Source organism: Perognathus longimembris, chromosome 2 (assembly GCF_023159225.1).
Source record: "Perognathus longimembris pacificus isolate PPM17 chromosome 2, ASM2315922v1, whole genome shotgun sequence".
Classification (NCBI taxonomy): Eukaryota; Metazoa; Chordata; class Mammalia; order Rodentia; family Heteromyidae; genus Perognathus; species Perognathus longimembris.
This window is the reverse complement of record NC_063162.1, coordinates 149,183,796-149,209,766: the sequence shown is the minus strand read 5'-3', so window position 1 is coordinate 149,209,766 and position 25,971 is coordinate 149,183,796. Positions and strand designations below refer to the sequence as shown.

At 50.5% G+C, this 25,971-nt stretch overlaps 1 protein-coding gene across 1 annotated transcript; it reads left to right on the top strand.

Moving 5' to 3' along the window:
• Positions 1 to 540: 540 nt before the first annotated feature.
• Positions 541 to 19,763, top strand: Pdia4 (protein disulfide isomerase family A member 4). The gene is made up of 10 exons (XM_048340438.1): positions 541 to 699; positions 6,450 to 6,618; positions 9,608 to 9,813; positions 12,291 to 12,429; positions 14,388 to 14,593; positions 14,708 to 14,866; positions 15,971 to 16,122; positions 16,386 to 16,542; positions 16,899 to 17,132; positions 18,996 to 19,763. Exons 1-10 carry the CDS (start codon positions 612 to 614, stop codon positions 19,409 to 19,411), a joined length of 1,926 nt encoding a protein of 641 aa, XP_048196395.1. The 5' UTR covers positions 541 to 611; the 3' UTR covers positions 19,412 to 19,763.
• Positions 19,764 to 25,971: the final 6,208 nt, after the last annotated feature.

The following is a 25,971-nucleotide window of genomic DNA, read 5'->3' as shown; positions in this document are numbered from 1 at the left end:
GAAACCGAGAAGCCAACAAACATGAAGCAGATTCGCGCGCCCTTCCGTCACCATCATACTGGCTAAAGATCCTCAGTCAGCCTTGGGTCCCCGCATTCCGGATCGCCCACTGGCCAGACACTTAAGGACACGTGCTCTCTCCGCCTAACGGAGCCCCACCCTCCAGCCTAGCCCACCACCGCTTCCATCCAATCGTGTTGCTAGACGTCCATAGGCCCCGCCCCATCCTGGTCCGGCCCGCCGCCTTTGTTCTCCCCTCTTTTTCCTCTCCGCCTCTACGCTCTCGGCAAACCGAGTGGCGGACGGTGATTGGCGGTGGCGGCACAGCCAATCAGAAGAGGGCACCTCATGTTAGAGTCCAGAGTTTTAATGTTGCGGGGCCGAGGGTTTTGCGGACCCGGGGGCCCGGCCAGCGGAGTGGGCGCGGCACGCACGGGGCGCTTCGACTGACGCCGAACGGGTAGCGTTGATTGGCTGCCCGCGGCGTCCTCCGCCATCGGCCAATAGCAAGCGAGGACTCCCCGGAGCGGCTTCCTGCGCTGGGCATCGCGCGGCGCTCTGCCAGTGACTCTGAGCGCAGGCGCGCGGAGCCGGGCTCGGTACCCGCCACCATGAGGCTCCGGAAAGCCTGCCTGCTGGTCCTGCTCCTGTCGCTGGCGCCGCTGCTGGCCGCGGCGAGCGCGGAGGAGGCGGATGGAGGTGAGCGGGCGGCCGGCGGAGAGGGCCAACGCCGCGCCGGGGTCGCGGTGGGACGGCCGCGCGGGCTTCGCGCACGTCCCCTGCACAACTTGGGGTTCCGGGGGGGGAGGGGCCCACGACGTCTTTGGGGGCCTCCGCAGAGGGGACGGCCAAGAGCTTGGGGCCTCCAGAGCTGGGACTCCGGGCTCCGCGGCCGGGCGACACTGGGAGGCGGGCGGCCCGGTGCCGGGCGCCCTCCTGGCCCCGGGGCTTCACCGCCTTTGCGCCCCTGCCCTGGATCGCAGAGCTTGGGACCGGCGGGAACTTCCCGGGAGCGCACCCCGCCTGTGGAGGGAAGCGATCCCGTGTGCAGGTCAGGTCCTAGGTGCTCCCTGGAGCGTCTGCAGAAGGACGTGTTGGAACCGCGTTCGCGCTCTGGTTTGCCCGAGGAAGCGAGTTTGGGTAATTCCATCTTCGTGCAAACTGGGGATGTGGCTTCTACCAGTACTCGTTCAGCTACTGCGATCCGCCATTGGGACCGCTGGGTTGAGAGGGGGTGGGGAGGTCTAGGCTGGTGATCAGCTCCCCTGGATGAGCGGGGTGTAGCTCCTAACTTCCCTCAGCTAGCTGCAAACAGGAGAGCTTGAATAGGAGGCAGGACCAGTTCAAAATAGCTATTCCTAGAAAACATAAAAGAGCCTTAATCTTCGTGGTCTCCCTTTCTCCTGGCTACTAGCTTTTGAATTTTTTCTTCCCCCATATAAAAAACAACCTCTTTTTTCTGGTATCAGTGTGTAAGGGGAGATGTGAACTTTATACTGTATCTGATAGGTTGAGTAACTTTGGCGTGGGTTACTGATTTCAGTGTCTGCTCAAGTAAAAAAGGCAAAACCCACCAGTAGGAGAAAAAAAACGACACAAATCTAAACTAAAAAACACCTGCCAAAAGATACCAAGTTTCAGTGTTGCCTACAAGTGTGGTTTAACATCTTTATGGAAATCATCTGGTTGTTAATTTAAATACAGAGCCCCAAAATATACAGGACGGGAGGCAAGAATCTGTATTTTAAACACATTTTTGTTTTTCATAAGCAGAATGAACTTTGGGAGGCATGGAGCTTTGGGGGCCCGTGTTGTTTGGTGGACACTTTTGGAACATAGCTGAGAATAAATAATGTCTTGGTTTTGATCACTAGAAACGGGGACTCCTCAAATTCTTCCAGCTAAAACAGAAAGGATTCTATTCCCATCCTGTTTGTTGCTTGTATTTAGGATTGGCTTGTTTAAATCAAAGTGGAAATTGTCTTGGGTGCCACACAGTGGTGATTTTCAGAGCCTTTTTTCTTTTTTTCCTTTTAAACCTGGAAGACCTAAATGATGCCCCTAAGACTTTGGGCATGTTGGAAAGAAAGTGGGTGACAATTCAGCACAGCAGATGAGCATCAGGACCTCCCATCTGTTAAGTAGCTCGAGATCATCCAGGTGACCAGAGTTTCCTGTTGCTTAGCTTCATCTAGAAACAACAAGGATGAAATAATACATAGGAGTGAGGACTGGGGAGGTAGCTCAGTGGGAGAGCACTTGCCTAATATGTGTAAAGCCCTGGGTTTGACTCCCATCACTGGGGAGGGGGGGAGAGAGGGGTTGGCTCAGTGCCTACAGTATCATTTACTTCTATAAGCCACTCTGATAATCAGATAACAACTTTCTCCTTTTCTGTGCACTGTTCAGTGTTGGCCTACTGGTATTTTGGGTTGCGGTGACAGGGCCCTCCCCTGTGGGGATTGGTGTGTGGCCAGCTAGGGGCCATGTCTTTACAGTGGCTGACTGTGTCTGGGCCGGCAGGGCTTCCGTGTTGTCTGGTGGGGTGGATGGAGGTTACAGCAGTCTGGTTAGATCCCCCATGGCAGAAACAGCTTTGCCCTGTGGGTTCGGCTACTTGGCCATGAGTGTGGGATGCTCTATTTGAAAGTGCTGGGTAAGTGAAGCCCATGGCTGGGGGTTGTGGCACCAGTAGTGCGGTGCCTGGGTCCTGAGTACTTGAAAAGAAAGGAAAGGAAAAGGAGTCCGGAAAGTAGTCTCTCCATTAAGATGTAGGTGTTTAGCTGGCAGGGATGTGTAGATTTCTAGTAGGTAGGAATGTAGAGCCAGGGCTAGGCCGGCACAGGGCCTTTGGTTCAACCCCCAACACTTCCCCTCTCCCCCAAAGCCTCTTCTCAAATCATAGAGGAAGCTGGGCATTGGTGGCTCCTTTCTGTAATCCTAGCTCCTCAGACTGAGATCTAGGGATCCCAGTTGAAAGCCCAACCTAGGCAGAGAAGACCATGAGACCCTTAACTTCCTATTATCCTGCAAAAAGCCAGAAGTGGAGCTGTGGCTCAAGTGGTAGAGCTCCAGCTTTAAGCAAACAAAGCTAAGGGGCAGTGCCCAGGCCTTGAGTTCAAGCCTTAGTACTGGCACAACTACAGCTAAAAGATAGGGCCATGCCTTAAAACAGTTGCAGGTTAATTTTGTAGGGAATGTGTTGTCACCTTTATAGGGTGTCTGACAAGCAGCCTCTTGGGGACAACTTGACCCATTTCACCCAGGGGGCTGGGTCACTTCCCTTTGTGTTGAACCCAGGATAGGCTGAGCACAGGCAAGAAACATCTTTATGCATCCTTTGGGTTTGTTTGTTTTTCCGTCTCCATAGAAACTGTCAGAAATTGCCAGTGCCAACTGTATTTCAGGTCCTCATGGTGGGGTATTGGGAACAGTTGCAGTTAGCTGTGATTCTGGTACTGTGCCCGGCTGGGGGCTTTTTTTTTTTTTTTTTTTTTTTTTTTGCCAGTCCTGGGGCCTGAACTCAGGGCCTGTGCACTGTCACTGGCTTCTTTTTTGCTCAAGGCTAGCACTCTGCCACTTGAGCCACAGTGCCTCTTCTGGCCGTTTTCCATATATGTGGTACTGGGGAATTGAACCCAGGGCTTCATGTATACGAGGCAGGCTCTCTTGCCACTAGGCCATATTCCCAGCCCTGTCACTGGCTTCTTTTTGCTCATGGCTAGCACTCTGCCACTTGAGCCACAGCACTACTTCTGGCCATTTTCTATATATGAGGTGCTGAGGAATCGACCCCAGAGCTTCATGTATATGAGGCGAGCACTCTTGCCACTAGGCCATATTCAGGGGATTGGGGGGTGGGCTTTCTTTTTGTACAGCTCCTTGGATGGTCCTGCCTTGTGGCTGTAGTTTCAGCATCTTCACTGAACTTCTAATCTTCCACCTTTGTAGCTAAGTGGCCGTGTTGATTCTATCCTGGGCCCATCCATCCACCTGAGCATTGTGCTAAATCTTCTAATCCTTTTTCATTCCGCTGCATGGACAGCCCAGGAAAGAGGCAGGTAAATCCATGGGCAGCCATCTTCCCTTGTCCTGAGAGATGAGAGCTTTCAATTTGAGTAGACAGAGAATGAGAGTAGCCTGCAGAAGGCATATGTCGTGAAATGGTCTCAGTCAAGTTGTGGACTGGTTGGTTGTCATATTAGTCTTATTTTGGGGTGCTCAGAGAGGGATTTATCACCCCCTTGACTAGAGGGGAGCAATCTGGTCATCTGGTCAGATAGGACAAGCCATTGCCTGGTGAGTGGTCTGTTCAGAGGAGGCTGTGCTGTTCATTTCCTTGGTCTTTTTCTCCATCTCGTGTGTGTGTGTGTGTGTGTGTGTGTGTGTGTGTGTTTGTGTTCAAAACTTGGCCTAGGCACTGTCCCCGAGCTCTTTTGCTCAATGCTAGCACTCTACCACTTTGAGCCACTGCTCCACTTCCGGTTTTTAAGTGGCTAATTGGAGATGAGAGTCTTGCCAACTTTCTGTCCCAGGCTGGCATTGAATGTTGTTCTTAGAACTCAGCCTCTTGAGTAGCTAGGACTACAGGTGTGAGCCACCAGCCATCCCTTCTTGAGAGGTACTAAACTGGTGCTTTACACTTAAACTGTACTAACTTTTTGCTGGTTAATTGGAGAAGAGTTTCTTAGTTTTGTCTGCCCAGGCTGGCTTCAAACTTTGATCCTCAGATCTCAAGCTTCCTGAGTAGGATTACGGGTGAGAGACTCCTATCGCTAATTAACCACAAAAATGGCAAATGGCGGTGTAGTTCAAATTAGTAGAGTGTAAGGGACAGCACCCAGGCCCCAAGTTTAAGTCCCAGTAATCACACACACACATACGCACGCGCACACGCACACACACACTCTCTCTCTTTCTCACAGTATTATTTGCCACTGAGCTTAGTTAATGACATCAAGAGGTATATTTTGTTTTCACAGGATTATTTCAAGGATACCTGTCAATAGACTCCATTGTTTTGAGTTCCAGAGAGCAGAATTCTTGCCTTTCCCCCTCTGCGATCTAGAAAGGTTTGACTAGGAAAAGCTTGGGAATGCTGGGCTGTTCTCCAGATTGAGGACACTGCCCCTCTTTCTCAGGGAACTGCTCAAGACATGTGATGTGGGCCAGCAGGTACTGTCATGTGCATTCCGCTGTGTCCCCTGCCCTTTCCCGGCTTCTCACCTGCCCATGGTGCCCACATTTCCTGCTGCACAAGGGAAAACAGTGGGCCAGCGAGTCACCAGCTAGCATTTGTGCCCTGGAAGTGGTGGGCATGTTTCAGCTTGCTGTCCTGCCTTCAGCAGAGGGGCACAGTTCTAGGGAGAGGAGCTGCGGGGCAGGAAGAGGTCATGGGGTGGGGGTAGAAGTGAGGTTTTTGCAGTTAGTGTGCAGATGGGTGGATCTGAGCGACAATGATCAAATCTGCCCTCAGAACTCAGGATGCAGGAGATCCAAGTGGAGGGGAGGGTTGGGGTTGGAGGTGCCGGGGTCCCCTGTCTGCTACTTTAGAGCCATTGCTGGCTTAGTACAGTGACAGGTCCCGGGGGTCCTAGGATTCTGAGTAACCCCAGTGTCTAGTGGTTTTGATTGAGCTCCTAAGAAGCAGCTCCAGAAAAGGAGAATTGGCCCCTTGGAATCTTCTGGCTTCCTTGTTAATGAAGTGCTCCTGCTTGCTGTGCTCCGCTGTTCATTGTTGGAACTGGCTGGAGAAATGGATGTAATGAGAATCGGGGTTCCACGAGCACTTATGTCTGTCACTTGGCAAAAAAAATCAACAATTAAAGTTGACAGGGTATACTGAATTTCCCACATTCTGGGAAGGAAACTTGGCTTCCAAGCAAAGGTGTAATTTGTTGTGCATGTGTCCTCTGGAATGAAAAGACAAGGCTGAGTCTAGGTTTCCTGCTTTCCTGGAGTTTTTGTTTCTGGAGGCGCTGCCCATGCAAGCCCAGCAGCTTCGAGGACTTTGAGTTATAGACATTCTGATCCCATCCCAAGTCCTGGTGGATCCTTTGACTTCTAAATTCTAGAGTGATATTTTTCACACATTTCTTAACCACAACCCCTCCTTATACACACGATGCATTGAGGCTTTGGGGTTCGAGGAGAAGATTGGTTCTTTGGTTTTTCTCCTTGGTTGGTTCTGGAGTGTGAATTCAGTTTGCTAGGCAGGTACTCTTTATCACTGATCCATGCCTCCTTCTGTGTGCTGATTGTTTTGAGATAGGGTGTTGCTTCTGGTCTTGTGCGTGGACTGTGACCCACCTCTAGGCTTTCTGTTGTAGCTGGATGGTGGTAGGGTGCCACATGCCTAGCTTCCTTGGCTGAGGTGGAGTCCTAGGATTGTAAGTGTGAGCCACCAGACTTGTCATTTTTTCTAATCAATCTTGTTCTTTCCCATTTAGATTCATCTGATAGAGAAAATGCCCTTGAGGAGGAAGAGGAGGAAGATGAGGAGGAGGAAGACGACTTGGAAGTTAAGGAAGAAAATGGTGTCTTAGTCCTAAGTGATGCCAACTTTGATAACTTTGTGGCTGACAAAGACACAGTACTGCTGGAGTTCTACGCACCATGGTAGGGCCCCGCACTCTCATTCTTGATTCTCACACCTGACCCTCGCGTGCTGCCAGCTGGAGCGGACGGGGGGGGGGGGATGGAGGGGGCAACTGGCAACCTTGAGACCCCTGTGGGAGTTGAGTGGCTGCCCAGGTGCTAGGTGGTGGCCTTTGCCATCAAGTTGTGGGGGGGGGGGACGAGCACCCACTTCCTTTCCAGTCACAGACGCCCTAATGCGGTTCATGACGACTCATAGTCCTTCCTCCTCACCTCTCCTGTCTGTCCTGTGTCTAACAGCCCTGTTATCACAACTCCCTCCCACCCTGTGGGCAATCATTTCTTTTTTTTCTTTTTTCTTTTTTGGCCAGTCCTGGGCTTGGACTCAGGGACTGAGCACTGTCCCTGGCTTCTTCCCGCTCAAGGCTAGCACTCTACCACTTGAGCCACAGCGTCCCTTCTGGCCGTTTTCCATATATGTGGTGCTGGGGAATCGAACCAAGAGCTTCATGTGTAGGAGGCAAGCACTCTTGCCACTAGGCCATATTCCCAGCCCAATCATTTCTAAGACAACATTGTCACATTACTTGTGTCCAGTGCCTGAGGTTGAAACATAGTATGAGGTTTTCTTTTTCATGTATCTGGTGGTATTGGAGCTGGGACTCAGAGCCTTGTGTTCTTCCTCAGCTCTTGCAACACTGCAAGTGCTCTGAAGCCACACCCATGGATCACCACTTGCTAGTAAACTGGAGATAGGAGTCGTCAAAAATTTCTGCCTGGGCTGGCTATACTCCTCACTCCTCCAGGTCTCACTCGGCCTCCTTCAATAGTTAAGATAATAGATGTGAGCCACTGGCCTCCCGCTGGGATGAGTGTTTAATATAAAACATCTAGACAGGCCAGGAACTGGTGGCTCACACCTGTAATCCTAGCTACTCAGGAGGATGTGATTTGAGGGTTGAGGTTTAGGGTCAGCCCAGACAGAAATGTACCCGTGAGATTCTTATCTCACTGCAAGTGGCGCTGTGGCTCAAAGCGGTAGAGCTCAAGCTGTGAGCAAAAAGAGCTCAGGGGCAGCGTCCACATTCTGAGTTTAAGCCCCATGACTGACCCAACAATGAAAAAAAAAATCTAAACAGTCCTTTTAATAGGTCTGTGAAGTTTCACTATTCCTATTTTACAGATCCCTTAACATTTTCATAATTTCTCTCTGTGTCTCTATCTCTCTCTTTGCCAGTACAAGGGCTTGAACTTTGGGCCTTCTGCTCTTACTCAGCTTTCTTACATGTGGCCGGCACTTTACCGTTTGAGAATAGCATAACCTCCAGCATAGCCTTTTGCTGGTTAATTGATGATATAGTTGCACAGATTTTTCTGCCTAGGCTGACTTCACAATAAGATCTTCAAAGTCTCAGCCTCCTGAGCAGCTAGGATTACAGGCATGAGACACTTGCAGCTGAATACCTTAACATCCTAAAATCACGTACCATAAAGAGCTTATTATGTAGGTCATGTTTATCACTACCATGTTTAAGAAATTGGGAAATATGGTTTTTTGGGAGACCATTTTTTTTTTTATATTACTCAGGCTAGAACTCAGCCTTTGCATATACTGGGCAAGAGCTCTACCACTGAACTTCCACCTCCAGCTCCACTGGTTCATTGAAAAATAATTGTAGTCATCGGGGCACTGGTGCCTATATCCTAGTGATTCAGGAGACTGAGATCTGAGGATCAAGGTTCAAAATCAGCCTGGGCTGAAAAGTTCATTAGGTCAGCTTTCTTGACAGTGCCTAAGATCTCAGTTCAAGCCCCATGAACAGCACCAAAAAAAGAAAGATCTCCACATAACCAGCTGGAGGCTGTACATGGAGATGTAGCTCAGGTGATAGAGTGCTAGCCTTAAACAAAAAAGCTAAGCAAGCACAAGGCCCTGACTTCAAGCCCCAGTACCAGCACACACACACACACACACACACACACACACACAATGAAAAGAAAATTAAAACAAGTTTATTACAAGCCAACATCAGAATGCTGATGTTTTTGTAGCTAGGTAGCCTCAGACAACAAGACCGTGTACTTAAATTGAGCATAAACACATCTTTATAAGGAATTTTGGTCCCCCAAGGCTCCCTGAGAAAGGTCACTAAACCATTCTTTTTTGAGAGACTTTTGCACTTGACCCTTGATGTCCTGGAGGAATTGATTCAAGAACCACTGATGCTCGAGTTGTTAACATAGATGCTATAATGTTTGCAGGATGCTACACTCATCCTTTGATAGTCCAAATCATCTCTAGATTATTTGTGATACCTCGTACAAGATAAATGCTGTGTCCATAGTGCTATGCTCCCCCGGGGAGCGAATAACGCCAAGTCTCTGTTCCATAGAGTTTTTTTTGTTCCTTTTGGTCTTAGGCAGGTGCTGTTGTAGGCAGGCTCTTTACCACCAGGCTCCATCTCCAGCCCTTTGTTTTTGTTTTTTTTGTTTTTTGTCTTTTTTGGCCAGTCCTGGGCCTTGGACTCAGGGCCTGAGCACCATCCCTGGCTTCTTCCAGCTCAAGGCTAGCACTCTGCCACCTGAGCCACAGCGCCCCTTCTGGCCGTTTTCCATATATGTGGTGCTGGGGAATTGAACCGAGAGCTTCATGTGTAGGAGGCAAGCACTCTTGCCACTAGGCCATAACCCCAGCCCCCATCTCCAGCCCTTTGTAAAAAAAAAAAAAAGTGCTGACCTCTAATTAGCTGAGTCTGTGAACTTGTGGATCTGCAGCTGGCCAGCTGCAAAGGGAAAAAATAAGTATTTGTCTAGAGCAGAGTTGAAAGTCAGATCTCGACCTGCTTGCCTTCAAAGCCCTCATGGCCTGAGTTATGGGCGTCTCTCCGTGACTGTGACTGCATACCTTTCCTCCAGCCCCCATGGGTGTGTGTGTGTGTGTGTGTTGTTGGAGGTCCGTCTCCAGAGGATGAGCTGATCCATTTCCCCTTTCCTAACCCTCATTCTTAAGGTGTGGCCATTGTAAGCAGTTTGCTCCAGAATATGAAAAAATTGCCAGTACCTTGAAGGAACACGATCCTCCCATTCCTGTTGCAAAGATTGATGCGACCTCAGCATCCATGCTGGCCAGCAGGTTCGATGTGAGTGGCTATCCCACCATCAAGATCCTGAAGAAGGGGCAGGCGGTGGACTACGAGGGCGCCAGGACCCAGACCGGTGAGCTGGCACCCTGCACTTACACTCCCCTACCGCTGCCAACAGCAGGGAGGTGAGCGGCCTGGGGGTAAGGGAGAGGAAGGAAGGAGAGGCTTATGGACCCCAGGAGCCTCAGCTGTGCCAGAACACTTGGGGAAACTGAGGTTGAAACCCGTTTCTCCTTGGCAGGAGAGATGCCTTCAGCATTCCATCCACTCAAGACCCAGAGCACAGGGATGGGAACATGGCTTACATGGTAGGGCGCATGCCTAGGAAGGCCTTGGGGGTGGACACCTAGTAGTCCCCCCTAGAAATAGTATAAAAAAAGATGGGGAGCAGAAGCTAATCCAGAAGTGTCAGCAAATGACAGGGTTGCGAGTGTTTGTCCAGGGCATGGTTCTTGGTCTCGAGTGTACATCAGGAGGACTCCCGCCGGTGGGCTTTGAGATCCCAGCCAGAGTTTCCGGTCCAGTAAGTTCCAGCTAGGACAAATAACTGACATTTCTTAGAAGCACCCAGCCATTGCCCACGCTGTGGCACTGAGCCACTTGCTGAAACCTGGCAGTAATGGTGCACCTCTGCTGGGCACTGAGTGAAGAAGTGAAATTGCTTCTTCCTGGGGGCGGGGGGGCAGGTACTGCCACAGTCTCCATCCCCACCGTGGTGCAGAAGGACCATTAGATGGGTTAGAGCTTGAAAGTGGGCACGGGGCAAGCTTAGCAGCCTTGTTGCCCAGCTGCAGATGGACACAGCCTCAGAGTTCCTGGGGTCCGTGTGTCTGGTCCTTTCAGCAGTGGAGTGAGTTGCAGGGTAAGCTTCCACTGACGCTTGCTGTCACAATACGTGCGTCACTATGATAGCTGGATGATTATATTGTTTATTGCTCAGCAATTTTTTTTTTTTGCCAGTCCTGGGCCTTGGACTCAGGGCCTGAGCACTGTCCCTGGCTTCTTTTTGCTCAAGGCTAGCACTCTGCCACTTGAGCCACAGCACCACTTCTGGCCATTTTCTGTATATGTGGTACTGGGGAATCGAACCCAGGGCCTCATGTATATGAGGCAGGCACTCTTGCCACTAGGCCATATCCCCAGCCCCTATTGCTCAGCAATTTGAAGAGATGGATTCATGAAAGCCTTTCTACCCTGACCCTGGGCACTTCAGTACCCCCACCAGGAAGGTGTCTGATGTAGTAAGGTTTGAGTGTGTGCGTGTTGGACATGGGGCTTGAACTCAGGGCCTTAGTGCTGTCCCGGAGCTTCCGTTGCTTAAGGCTAGTGCTCTACCGCTTGAGTCATGGCTCTACTTCCAGCTTTTTGGTGCTTAATTAGAGAAGAATCTCATGAACTTTCTGTCCAGGCTGGCTTTGAACCATAATCCTTAGATCTCAGCCTACTGAGTAGCTAGGAGTATGGGCATGAGCCAGGAAGCCAGGCTGTAAGTTTCTTGTGTAGTCTTCACAGATACTTCATTGTTGTTCTTGCTGATTTAGTCATCTTAAATTTTTTTAAATTATTATAAAGATGATGAACAGAAGGGTTGCAGTTACACAGAAAGGTAAGGGGTACATTTCTTTTTGAACAGTGTCACTTCTTCCTTTCTCCCAGTTTTTCCTTCCCAACTTCCCCCCATACCACACAAGTTATATAGTTCGTTTTCATTTTCTTTTTTTTTTTTTTTTTTGGCCAGTCCTGGGCCTTAAACTCAGGGCCTGAGCACTGTCCCTGGCTTCTTTTTGCTCAAGGCTAGCACTCTGCCACTTAAGCCACAGCGCCACTTCTGGCCGTTTTCTATATATGTGGTGCTGGGGAATCGAACCCAGGGCCTCATTATACAAGGCAAGCACTCTTGCCAGTAGGCCATATCCCCAGCCCCTATAGTTCATTTTCAACATAGTGTCCAGTGAAGGCCATTGCTGCCTTTGTTTACTTACCCTTTGTAATTTGTGTGTGTGCTACTCAGGGCCTGGGTGCTGTCCCTAACTTTTTCACTTTACCATTTGAGCCACAGCTCTACTTCCAACATTTTGCTTGTGAATTGGAGATAAGAGTCTCAGTGGACTTTCCTGCCTGGGTTGGCTTTGAACCATGATTCTCAGATCTCAGCCTCCTGACTAGCTAGGATGACAGGTGTGAGCCACTGGTTTCCACTGTGGGTACTTAGAGACGACTGCTTTGCAGGAGTAGGTGTCAGACTGGTCCCTTGCTGCCGCTGCCGTTGGGCGTCGTCTGGGGATAAAGGAATGAGGTCATTCATTTACCACATAGTACCTCTGCCATCTAGAGAAGGCTTGGTGGGGGCAGTGGAAATGCACTGGGGTTGTTGAAGCGGGACCCTCTGACTTAACAAGACACAGGTGGCTCTGCCCTGAGGCGCCGCTGGAGGAAGGCAAGTGGTGTTCCCTGCCGCCTCCTCCCCACCCGCGTTGGCAGTGATGGGAGCACTTGCCAGCTCAGGCCGGCGTTCTCAGTCTCCTTTCCTGTCTTGTGATTTCTTTCCAGAGATTGTTGCCAAAGTCAAAGAAGTCTCCCAGCCCAACTGGACACCTCCACCCGAAGTCACACTGGTGTTGACCAAAGATAACTTTGATGAAATTGTGAATGACGCAGACATCATTCTGGTGGAATTTTACGCCCCATGGTAAGATGGGGGGGTTAGTCTCATGCTATTAAGATAACGACTTTTTGGGGGGGATTTTGTTGGCTGTGGGGCTTGAACTCAGAACCTGGTGCTCTAGCACTTTAAGCCACAGCACCACTTCTGGTTTTCTGGTGCTTAATTGGAGATAAGAATCTCAAAGACTTTCCTGCCCAGGCTGGCCTTGAACCATGATCTAGCGCTGCTTCCTGAGTAGCTAGGATTGCAGGCGTGAGTCACTGCACCCGGCTAATGATTCTTCTTAGCACCCTCCGAGGCATAAGCAGACACTGACAGACACGGTCCATGTGGCTTAGTTAGCACGGAGTGATGTTGAGGCACCAGGTCTTCGGGAAGAGAAAGCTCATGGGCAACCATCGGGGTGGGGGGGGGGGCAGTATGGAAGGAAGCAGGCGATGTGATATTTTCTTCAGGAGAAAAAGGGCACAAAGGAAAGAAATGCCAGGAATCAGGAGGGGAAAGAGATGCTTGTGGACCCGTGGGCTGGCGTGTGAGGTTCCCAAAGCAGGTGGCTGCTGTTGGCCAGCTTCGTGGATCACCTGTGGAGGACGGTTGGTGAGATGGGCAGAGCACACTGGAGGAAAGGCTTCAGAGGGGAATGGCCGTGGCTCTGAGGGGCCCTCAACCTCCCCAGAAGGTGGTCCCGGGCACCATTGATCTTGCCACATTTCCTGTCCGTCAGCCAAAGATCTGCCTCTTGAGCAGGCCTGGTGTTCATCAGATGGGCCACATAGACGCGGGTGGTGAATCTTGAGTGTGACTGTGTGGCTGGTGTTCTGGGGTGCCCCCGGGGAAAGGGGTGCTCGTGGAGGCCGTGGCGGGTGCACCGCAGGGCCACGCAGTCAGCGTGGTAAGCGGCTCAGGCACTCTGGATCCAGGAAGTTAATAGCCAACCCCAAACTTCAGACCGTCTGGATTGTGCCACCAGCACCTCTGCCCCTGTCACTGCGGGGTGTACAAATGAAACGAGAAAACAGATGAGTCGGGGAAACGGAAGCAAAAGCCCTGACGTTTTGGGAAAGAAGACGGGCACATGGGCCCCTTGCTGTGCTCCTTGGTGCTGAGAGAGGCCGGCCTTGGCATTGCCGCAGCGCAGTGGGCGAGGGCCGGCAGAGGCAGGGGCAGGTCCTGGCTTCTGACCACCAGGAGTCGGCTCAGTGCACCCTGCCAACCCCCTAGCGCCACTTCATCCAGAGTACGGTGCCTCAGAGGACAGTATGGTAACTGAGGCCCAGAACCCGTGACATGAGAGGCCTCAGCCAGGTGTAGTTTGGTGTGGATGGTATGCTGGGGACAAAACCTAGGCCTCATGCTAGGTATATGTAATAAAGTGCAGTAGTCTGGCCCAGTGCTGGTGGCTCACACCTGTAATCCTAGCTACCCAGAGGCTAAGATCTGAGGATGGCAGTTCAAAGCCTGCTCCAGCAGGAAAAGGCTGGAAGTGGAGCTGTGGGCTCAAGTAGTAGAATACTAGCATTGAGCAAAAGACCAGGAACAGCCCCAGGACTCGCACCAGAAAAAGAAAAAGCGCAGTAGCCTCAATTCCAAGTTCCTCCCACTCGTGCCTGTGTTCTCCTGCCCTGTTTTGCGTGGTAAGAGATCCACACGCCCATCCTCCGTCTCCACCTGTGTTGTCACCTCGCTCCGAGAGCACGGTTCAAGTGTCCTGTCCTTGTGCTCCTTATACCCGTCACCTCCTCTGTGCCCGCCGGTCCCCAGCCACACCTGACTGTCTGTCCCAGGTGTGCTGCTGTGTGCGCAGGCGCACGTCCCTCCGCCCATGAATGCTGCAGCAGGCTCCAGGCGTGCCCGAGGGGCCCGGCTTGCTGCCTTGGCCTGGGAGACATCCCCAAGTTGGGTGGGCATGGCGGGTTTCTTGGGGACACAGGGTGGGTTCAGTCTGGGACCCAGACCCCACCATCCCGACTCCCTCTTGGCAGGTGTGGACACTGTAAGAAACTCGCCCCCGAGTACGAGAAGGCCGCCAAGGAGCTGAGCAAGCGCTCCCCCCCTATTCCCCTGGCCAAGGTGGATGCCACTGCAGAGACAGACCTGGCCAAGAGATTCGACGTCTCTGGCTACCCCACCTTGAAGATTTTCCGCAAAGGGAGGCCTTTCGACTACAACGGCCCACGGGAGAAGTATGGTAGGGCTGCCTCCTGCCTCACATGGGTAGGGAGCTTGAGCAGGGGCTGCCTCTGACCAGCCAGCATGTGGACGGGGCAGCCCTGGGCCTCCTGAACGTGTGCTCTGCTCCTAGGAATCGTTGACTACATGATCGAGCAGTCCGGGCCTCCCTCAAAGGAGATTCCAACCCTGAAGCAAGTGCAAGAGTTCCTTAAGGATGGGGATGAAGTCGTCATCATTGGGGTCTTTCTGGGGGACAGTGACCCCGCTTACCTGCAGTATCAAGAAGCAGGTATGGGGCTGGGAATATGGCCTAGTGGTAGAGTGCTTGCCTAGCATACATGAAGCCCTGAGTTAGATTCCTTGGCGCCACATGTATAGAAAAATCCAGATGGGGCACTGGCTCAAGTGGTAGAGTGCTAGCTTTGAGCAAAAAGAAGCCAGGCACAATTCACAATAGCCAAAATATGGAAACAACCCAGATGCCCCTCCACAGACGAATGGATCCAAAAAAGATGGTACTTATACACAATGGAATACTACATAGCGATTAGAAATGGTGAAATACTGTTATTCGCAGGGAAATGGTCAGAACTTGAACAAATAATGTTGAGTGAGACAAGCCTAGAACACAGAAAACAAAGGGGCATGATCTCCCTGATATATGACTGTTAACAAAGGGAGACGGAGAGACAGTAGAGACCAAGTCTGTGAATACTGTATATGTTCTTGATACATTGTATATTGCATATATGTCAACCTGACCTAGACAAGGGATAGAAAAACAGGTCGTAAGATATCACAAGAAATGCACACACTGCCCTACTATGTAACTGCACCCTCTTTGCACAACACCTTGTAAAAAAATTTATGTCCAATTAATAAAAAAAAAAAAAGAAGCCATGGACAGTGCTCAGGCCCTGAGTTCAAGCCCCAGGACTGGCAAAAAGAAGAAGCAGGTATGGACTGCCCCTCAGGGCTGAACTAAGTTTTTGTCGCTTGTCACATACCCAACGCTGCTGGGAAGTGTACAGTGTTGTGTAAAACTCCAGGGCCGGAGTTGAGCTCCAGAGTGCTTGCCTAATGTGCAAGGCTGTAGATTAGATCCCCAACACCGCCAAGAACAACAAAATGCCTAGGTCTGGCATCCATAGCTCGTGCTTAAAATCCCAGCTACGTAGAAGGCTAAGATCTGAGGGTTGCAGTTCAAAGCCAGTGTTGAGAAACTCTGTATGGTTAAGGTCTGGGTATCGTCCACACAGAATTTTCAGAAGCAACCACGTCTTCAAAACACTTTGCTTTGGCCAGTGCAGAGCAGTGAACTAAATCTTAGCCGAAAGGAATTTAATAAGCTGCATTGCACTGTTCTTTAACTGCATTGCATTGTTCTTGGTAGCTAACAACCTGAGAGAAGATTACAAGTTCCACCACACTTTCAGCACGGACGTAGCTAAGTTCCTCAAAGTCTCCCCGGGGAAATTGGTCATCATGCAGCCTGAGAAATTCCAGTCCAAGTATGAGCCCAGGAGTTACGTGATGGATGTGCAGGTAAGGGAGCGCTTCCTCACACGGGCTCTGCCGACCTGGACAGCAGGCAGGAGGATCTGGGACATGGAGGCACGGGAGAGGAGCACAGCCGCCCCCCTCCCTGTGTCTCAAGGCCAAGGTGGGGCTGGCCAGACACACCCAGCAGGTCACCGGCCTGAGGCCCTGGCAGAACTCAACTTCCTTTGCCAAAACACGTGTTCTCCTACTGTCCGTGAAGGTGGAGCATTAGCTAGAGCCCTTCACCCGCACCCTTTTGGATACAGGGGTCCACGGAGGCCTCAGCCATCCAGGAGCACGTGGTGAAGCACTCCTTGCCCTTGGTGGGCCACCGCAAGACCTCCAACGACGCCAAGCGCTTTGCCAAGCGCCCCCTGGTGGTCGTCTACTACAGCGTGGACTTCAGCTTTGATTACCGGGCCGGTGAGGAGCCCAGCGGGACCTGCCTGGGGTGGGGATGGGGAGGGCTCTTCTAGAAGTCCTGTCCTAGGCCATTGGCGTGGCTGTGGTTTTAATTTCCCGTCCAGTGCTGTAAAATGCTGCTTCCTTCCAATTTTAGCAGGAAGGGAGCTTAGCATCAAGCCTGCAGGGCTAGGAGAGCTGAGCCTGGACCTCCGGGCACAGCGGGCGGGAGGCTTGCCGGCCCTGCAGCCCCGGCCGCCTCGGCAGGGCATGGCTCGCCCAGCCGTGGCCTCTGTGGATGCTCGGGCCGAGGCTGGGGCCACGCCGGGACAGTCGATCCGCTCAGCACCCAGCTCACACACCGTGCTGTGTTTCAGCCACTCAGTTTTGGCGGAACAAGGTCCTGGAGGTGGCCAAGGACTTCCCCGAGTACACCTTCGCCATCGCTGACGAGGAGGACTACGCCACCGAGGTGAAGGACCTGGGGCTCGGCGAGAGCGGCGAGGACGTCAACGCCGCCATCTTTGATGAGGGCGGGAAGAAGTTTGCCATGGAGCCAGACGAGTTTGATTCCGACACCCTCCGGGACTTCGTCACAGCCTTCAAGAAAGGTGAGCCGAGGGCTGGCAGTGTGGCCTAGCATGCCTGAAGGAAGCCCTGGGTTCGATTCCTCAGCGCCACATAAACAGAAAAATCCCGAAGTGGCGCTGTGGCTCAGGTGGTAGAGTGCTAGCCTTGAGCAAAAAGAAGCTCAGGGACAGTGCTCAGGCCCTGAGTCCAAGGCCCAGGACTGGCTAAATAAATAAATAAAAGGTGAGCCAAGGCTGAGATGGCCCCTTGGGTAGAGGACAGACATGGGTCCTGACAGGGCGTCTGGAGGTCTTCCACAGACAGAACCCTCCCCCTCCCCGACATGCTGGTCCTTTGGACTCCTGGGCACCAAGGCGGCTTAGGTGTTGAGGACATTGGGAATTGCATGTTTTTGTTGTTGTTTTGTGTGTTTGCTTTTCTTCCCCTCGTAGTAATTTTTCCTTCTGTTTGCTTTGAAAGCAAAGCAAGCTGGGAGTCCATTTAGCTCATCCTCAAGGGGATAAAGTTCAGTGTCAGAGCGGGGATGTCTGCAGAAGCAGCCCACATGGAGAGGCACAAGACCCCACTGTGTGCTGCTGCTGCTGCTGTTCTGGTTTGCTTTTCCTGGTAGAATTAAAGTCCAGCTATGGAGTCCAGGACAAGCATGTCTTAGAAATGGAATGCTTGGGCTGGGGATATAGCCTAGTGGCAAGAGTGCCTGCCTCGGATACACAAGGCCCTAGGTTCGATTCCCCAGCACCACATATACAGAAAACGGCCAGAAGCAGCGCTGTGGCTCAAGTGGCAGAGTGCTAGCCTTGAGCGGGAAGAAGCCAGGGACAGTGCTCAGGCCCTGAGTCCAAGGCCCCAGGACTGGCCAAAAAAATAAATAAATAAATAAATAAATAAATAAAAATAGAAATGGAATGCTTTTTTTTTTCTGTCAGTTGTGGGATTTGAACTCAGGGTCAGGGCACTGTCCCTGTCCCTGAGTTCTTTAGCTCAAAGCTAGCGCTCTACCACTTTGAACCACAGCTCCACTTCCAGTTTCTGGTGGTTAATTGGAGATGAGTCTTACAGACTTCTGCTGGGACTAGCATTGAACTGTGATCCTCAGATCTCAGCCTTCTGAGTAGCTAGGATGACAGGCCACCTGTGAGCCACCAGTGCCTGGTTTAAGCCTTTTCTTTTTATACTTTAAAATTTTTCTCTTTTGGATTTGGAAGTAAAGAAAGCCACATCTGAGTTGTGAACAGGTTATGCTTATCGATCTTCTTTTTTCCTATTTTATTTATTATTATTTATTTATTTATTGCCAGTCCTGGGCCTTAGACTCAGGGCCTGAGCACTGTCCCTGGCTTCTCTTTGCTCAAGGCTAGCACTCCGCCTCTTGAGCCACAGCGCCACTTCTGGCCGCTTTCTGCATATGTGGTGCTGGGCAATTGAACCCAGGGCTTCATGTATACGAGGCAGCACTCTACCACTAGGCCATATCCCCAGCCCTTGTTTATTCATCTTGGTTGAGCAAATCGCCAGGTCTGGCACTGGTCAGCACATGCCCGAGGCTTGGCGGGGTTCCCCCCCGCCCCCCCCCCCCAGGCCCACTCTCCATGGTGTCTCCATACCAAGATGGCAGTGATGGCTCTGACCCAGAGCCCATTCCCAGGAATAGGGTGAACTTCCACCATCTTGGGGCCTCCACAGGGATCAGAAGAGAGGCAGGTGTGGTTACCCGAAGCAGCGCCCATTGTTGGGATAGTGTGTGGAGCCAAGGCCCTTCCTGTCCTTGCCAGCTGCCTGACAGCCGTCCCATCCCTGAGCATGGCTGCCTCACTGCCCTGGTTTTGGTGGAGCCAACGGCTCCCAGGGTCCCTCAGCCCCTACTCCCATTCTTTCCTTGGCAGGAAAACTGAAGCCAGTGGTCAAATCGCAGCCGGTGCCCAAGAACAACAAGGGGCCCGTCAGGGTGGTGGTGGGAAAGACCTTCGACGCCATTGTGCTGGACCCCACGAAGGACGTCCTCATCGAGTTCTACGCCCCGTGGTGCGGGCACTGCAAGCAGCTGGAGCCCGTCTACACCAGCCTGGCCAAGAAGTACAAGGGCCAGAAGAGCCTGGTCATCGCCAAGATGGACGCCACCGCCAACGACGTCACCAGCGACCACTACAAGGTGGACGGCTTCCCTACCATCTACTTCGCCCCCAGTGGGGACAAAAAGAACCCGATTAAGTTTGAGGGCGGAGACAGAGATCTGGAGCATTTGAGCAAGTTTATAGATGAACACACCACCAAATGGAGCAGGACAAAGGAAGAGCTCTGAGGGCTGGAGTCTGCGCAGTCGGGGCCCCACCGGCCCAGGCCCGCCCCTGAGGCCGCGACTTCAGCCGCATTGTTTTCTGAGGGGGTTTTGTTTGTTTGTTTGTTTTGGGTTATTTTATACTTTGTATGACACGTGCTCTGAATACTGAATAGCTATGAATGACTCAATAGTTTAGACCAGATTTTTTATGGAGGATACATCTATTTTTATCATTTGGGGACTGATTTTTTTTTTTAATCTTACACTTTCTTTAATATTTCTTCAGCGTTCAATACATTGAATCTCTTGGTTTGAGAATGTTTTTTTTTTTAATTTAAAGTTAAAAAAAAACGTCTTTGCCAAATTATGGTGAGTTTGCCTTTTATTTTCTCGTTGTGCGAGGGACCGTTAAGAAAACGTGACTGCTGGTGTGTTTTGGTTTCTAGTTCCTTCTGGTTGTGGCACAGTCAGAGCTGTGTCCCGGCAGCTGCCCCCATGACCTTTCAACCTGCACCCCACACCTAGCAGCTCCCGATCTCCAGAGCGGCGCCGACACCACCAGTGTGCCCGCACGCAGGTACCTGTGCTCCGGTTCTCCAGGCCCAGAAACCTTAGCGCATCGAGCCCACTGAGGCTAGAGAAAAATGCTCAAAAATGCTAGTGGCAGGTGCTGGAGGCTGAGATCTGAGGATCAAGGTTCGAAGCCAGCCCAGGCAGACAAAAATCTGTGAGATTTTTATCTCTAGACACCAAAAAGCTAGATGTGGAGCTGTTGCCCAAGTGGTAGAGCACCAGCCTTGAGAAAAAGCAAAGCAAGAGGAGAAGGCCGGGAGTTCAAGCCACACAAGTACCAGCGCATATAAACACACACACACACAACATGAACCTCAATGACTTAGAATACAACCTGTTCTAGGAGCCTTGCAGCTGAGTGTAAGTGGTGGCAAGACCTGGGCTTAGTAGGCAGGTCGCATGCAGGATATCCCTCGCTTGACCCCTGAAGATAAATCCCCCAGGGCCAGAGAAGTTATCCGCACTCCAGGTGATTAAATAAATACACAGAACCCCATAAACACAGTGCTTTGGCGACAAAGATGTTCCACCTCTGAAGGGCCAAATGTGTACCGTACAGACACAAATGTGCTGTGGAAGCATCAATAGCATTCACATCAGCACTCCAGTAACCGATGTTGATGTAATGACAACATTCAAATATTTCTAGACGAGACACTTCATTTTTTTTGGTGCTGGACCTGGGGCATGAACTTGGCTTGAGTGGTGTCCCAATCCTTGAGCTTCTTTGCTCAAGGCTAGCACTTTACTACTTCAACAACTACTTGTTAGTGGACGATTATCTGTTCCATGGTTTACGCTTTGAAGCCTCCCTTGCAACACATGTGTAGACCTCAAGAATCTCACTTTTGATCAGTTCCTGAATTTCTGTATGACTAATTACAGTAGTATAGTACAGAAATTGGCATTATTTTATATAAATACTTAAATATCAAGCATTTTAAATTCTACTTATCTACTAGAAAAAAAGCAGGGCTGGGAATATGGCCTAGTGGTAGAGTGCTCACCTCGTATACATGAAGCACTGGGGTTCAATTCCTCAGCACCACATATATAGAAAAAAGCCAGAAGTGGCGCTGTGGCTCAAGTGGCAGAGTGCTGGCCTTGAGCAAAAAGAAGCTCAGGTCCTGAGTCCAAGCCCCAGGACTGGCAAAAAAAAAGAAGTGCTGGTGGCTCATGTCTATAATTCTAGCTATTCAGGAGGCTGAGATAGTTGGATTGTGGTTCCAAGCCAACTCTGGGCACAAGTGTCCCCCTGAGACTAATCTCTCATTAACAATTTGGAAGCTGGAAGTGGAGCTATGGCTCAAGGTGGTGGACCACTAACATTGAACAAAAGAGCTCAGGGACAGCACCCAGGCCCTGAGTTCTACCCTGACAGCCAACCAAAACAAACAGGAATTTAAGTTCATGCCATTATTCAGAACATGAATTAGAGGGCTGGGAATATGGCCTAGTGGTAAAGTGCTCGCCTTGTATACATGAAGCCCTGGGTTCGATTCCTCAGCACCACATGTATAGAAAAAGCCGGAGGTGGCACTGTGGCTCATGGCAGAGTGCTAGCCTTGAGCATAACGAAACCAAGGACGGTGCTCAGGCCCTGAGTTCAAGGCCCAGGACAGGCAAAACCAAACAAAGGACATGAATTGGAGAAGTTGAAAAAAGAAGAACATTGGGCAGAAACGAATTGAATACCACTAACTCCTTAGTAAGCAAAGAGCAGCAAATCCATGGCTCAGCTCCGTAGTGACAGTTGTAATGATAATCCTTTTTAGCTCAAGGCTATTTTATGAGATCAATCAGCCTTCCCCAGGCCTTAAGCTCCTTCCCTAGGCTTTAAGGAGGACCAGAAAAGGGCTCCCTGAACTTCCAGCACAAGCCTGTCCCTGGAGTTGGCAACCTCAGGTGTATCTACCCCCTACCTTCTGAAGATCAGATCAGGTGGAACAGAGGTAGGGCTTTGGCAACCTCAGGTGTATCTACCCCCTACCTTCTGAAGATCAGATCAGGTGGAACAGAGGTAGGGCTTCTTTAGCTAGCGTTCTACTACTTTGAACCACAGCTTTTGGATGATTAATTGGAGATAGGAGTCTCACAGACATTTCTGCACAGGCTGGCTTAAACTCTTAATCCTCACATTTCAGTCTCCTGAGTAGCTAGGACTATAGGCATGAATCACAACGCCTGGCTAGAGAAATTGTTGGATTCCTACTTGAATAATGCATCAAGAAGGTATTTTAATTTTATCCTAATGCTTGGTGTGATAACATTCACTCTGAGCCCGGTACTCCAGAAAGAGAGCAGGAACATAGAGGTTCAAGACAAGCCTGGGCTACATAGTGAGACCCTGTCTCAAAAACACAAAAGAGAGGGCTGGGGCTATAGCCTAGTGGCAAGAGTGCCTGCCTCGGATACACGAGGCCCTAGGTTCGATTCCCCAGCACCACATATACAGAAAACGGCCAGAAGCAGCGCTGTGGCTCAAGTCGCAGAGTGCTAGCCTTGAGCGGGAAGAAGCCAGGGACAGTGCTCAGGCCCTGAGTCCAAGGCCCAGGACTGGCCAAAAAAAACAACACAAAAGAGAAAGCATTCTATAGAATGTAATGTAGAGCTGGGCACCATGGCTCATGCTACTCAGGAGGCTGAGATCTGAGGATAGTAGTTTGAAGCCAGCCCTGGCAGAAAAGTCCCTATGAGATTCTTATTTCCAAGTAACCACTCAAAGACTCGAAGTGGTGCCTGGCTCAAGGGAGAGTTCTAGCCTCACAACTGCCAAAAACAAAAACCCCCAAGATAATGTGAAGTATTCCCCTTCCTTTAAGTCTATGTAAGAATAGGATCTTTGGCTAACTGGCAAACCAGAGGGCTGGGAAAGGAAAAACAACTTGGCATTCTTTTTCGAAAAACAACTTGGCATTCTTTTTCTTGAGCTGTGGATGAACCCAAACTCTACCACTGAAAACAGAGACTGGACTAAGGGGCAGGTGGGAAGGACTCTCCTGCCTGTTGCCCCCCCCCCCCCAGCTCTGTATTTTCCCTTTCACTGGCTCAAAAGTGAGCATAGTTTTCTTGTTCAACCGAAGCCCATCTTAAATTATCAAGGTCCTGCAGAAGGAGGAGGGGAACAAAGGACCATTTGTTCATAAATAAAGACTTAAGTGGTGGCATTTTAGAACAGTAGCTGGGTTTGGAGAACGGATCATGGGGCAAAGGAGCCCTTTCATGGATCCTTTCTGAGTGTTCTCAGACCTGAAAAGCATGGGGAGTCTGACACTGGTGGTACACACTTGTAATCTTAGCTACCTGGGAGGCTGATATTGGAACAATGTGAGGGCAGCCCAGGCCAAAAGAAAAAAAACAAAGTTCACAAGATCCCTTCTCAACCAATAGCAGCTGTAAGCACCAGCCCAGAAGACACATAGTTACCTAGAAGGAAGCAAGCACTTTACAGTCAGACAGGCTAGGTAGGTAGCCAGCTGTCAGGCGGGGGGGGGCGGGGGGGGGGGGCAGTTATACAGTATCCAGGAGGCTGAAGGCAGAAGGGGCTGGGAACAGCAGGTCTTCTGTAGTCCCATCTGGGCACTGGAGATATCAGACAGCCGGGGCAGGGCATTCTCTAGTCGATTTATACCCGGGAAACCATCCTAGACCTGACACATAGCCGGGAGGGATCCCTTCCATAGCTAGAAGACACTAGGAACAGCCATGGACCGGAATGGGCACCCTGACTGTGACAGAAAATAGGCTGCTGCTGCAGTTGGGGTTGGGGGGTGCAACTGTGAGAACCTTGGAGAATTTGACCTCTTGGATCTGGGCCTTAGAGACCCAAGAGGAGGCCGGGCCACTAAAGTAGGGGGCAGGGAGGCTGGTTGCACCGGGCAGCTTCCGCCCGCTTCCTCCACGCCGGGGCGGGTCGACAAAGGGGGTCAGCGCCCATTGGACTCCGGCCTCACCCGGCGTGACGGCCCCGCCACTCAGCACGCAGAACCCAGCGATGACGAGCGCCTCATTTGCATGTTCCCTTCCCAGGGTGCGCAGTGAAAAGCGGCAGCCTTCGATTTTTCTGGTTAAATGCGTTTATCGTGCTCATGGATGAATAACGACCTGGGAGCATTTTAGAGGAGGGTGTGTGGCATCCATACTGCGAATATAGTCAGGGATGCACCACAGCCGGAGGAACATCGCCGTAAGGTAAATGTGCGAAGTGCTTTGGGCTTTAATTAGCTCAGGCCACAGTTTTCTATACCGGCTGGTCCGAAGGTAGTGAGTTATCACAATTGATTGTTCACAGTCAGTTTCAGATTGAACTCCTTGTTCTACACTCTTCCCCCCTTCTCACTACTGCACTTGACTAGTCTTTTGAGCCTGCTGAGGAGGGTTGCGGGCTTGACGTCTTTGGGGAATACAGAGTAAAGAAATAGAGGAAAAGAAATGGGTACCCCACTGGATCCTAACATTCCAGGAGCCAACAATGAATTTGGAAAACTTCACAGCAGATGAAAATAAAGATCTACGGTGAGAGTAATGAGGTGGGAAAAATCTCAAACTTTTCTATTACAATTTTATTTATTTACTTATTTATTTTGCCAGTCCTGGGGCTTAGGACTGAGCACTGTCCCTGGTTTCTTTTTGCTCAAGGCTAGCACTCTACCACTTGAGCCACAAAGCGCCACTTCTGGCCTTTTTCTGTTTATGTGGTACTGAGGAATCGAACCCAGGGCTTCATGCATTCTAAGCAAGCACTCTACCACTAAACCACATTCCCAGCCCTATTTTTACTTATTTTTTATTGTATCTTTTTGGTCACCACTTTGAACGACAGTGCCACAGTTTTCTGGTGGTTAGTTGGAGACACTTGAACTTTCCTTCCTAGGTTGGCTTCAAACCTTGATCCTCAGATCTCAGCCTCCTGAGTAGCTAAGATTATAGGCCTGAGCCACCGGCTCTCCAACGTTTTAAATTTTTCCCAACTTTTTTTTTTTTTGGCCAGTCCTGGGACTCAGGGCCCGAGCACTGTCCCTGGCTTCATAGCGCTCTACCACTTGAGCCACAGCGCCACTTCTGGCCGTTTTCTGTATATGTGGTGCTGGGGAATTGAACCCAGGGCCTCATGTATAGGAGGCAAGCACTCTTGCCACTAGGCCATATCCCCAGCCCCCTTTTCCCAACTTTTTAATATGAATTATTTATTTAATTTTTACACCCTTTAAATCACTTGCAAAATGCTTTAAGGGAGGGTATATGGCAAGGGTAGATGAGGGTGAATACGGACCCGGGAGGTTATATGCATATATGAAAATAGAGCAATGTAATGAGTTGAAGCTGTCTTAAGGAGAGAGATAAGGGAGAGCAAGTGAAAGGTTCAGGTTGATACTGCACATATGATGTATGGCAGGTTTTTTTTAAATCTTAAAATGTGAAAAACAAACAAACCCTAAAACACAAATATGAATGGGTGGATAAAATGGCCCACACAGAAAAAGGTATTAAACAGAATCATGTCTGTTGATGTAAACATTCAAGAACTAAGATTTAGCCAGGCAGCGGTGGCTCATGCCTTCAATCCTAGCTACTCAGGAGATCTGAGGATTACAGTTTAGGTTCAAAGCCAGCCCACGCAGGAAAGTCTGTGAGACTCTTATCTCCAATTAACCATCAGAAAACCCAAAGTGGTGCTGTGGCTCAAGTGGTCAGGGACAGCGCCCAGGCACAGAGTTCAAGCCCCACAACTAACAACTAAGATTTATGAAAGATCTCATTCCATAACTCATGGGACTGTGTCATCTTATCTCTCCTGATAACATATGCCACCTGTCTTCAGAAGTCAGAAGTCAGGGATGTACAGGCGGGTTACAGCTACATAAGTCAGGCAATGAGCATATTTTTGGACAATTTCACTCCTTCCCTCTCTCCCAGTTTTTCCCTCCCATCCTCACCCACAGGTATACAGTTACTTCATTTTCAATATTGTGTTCAGTGAGTGCCATTGCTGTTTTTGTTTGTTTGTT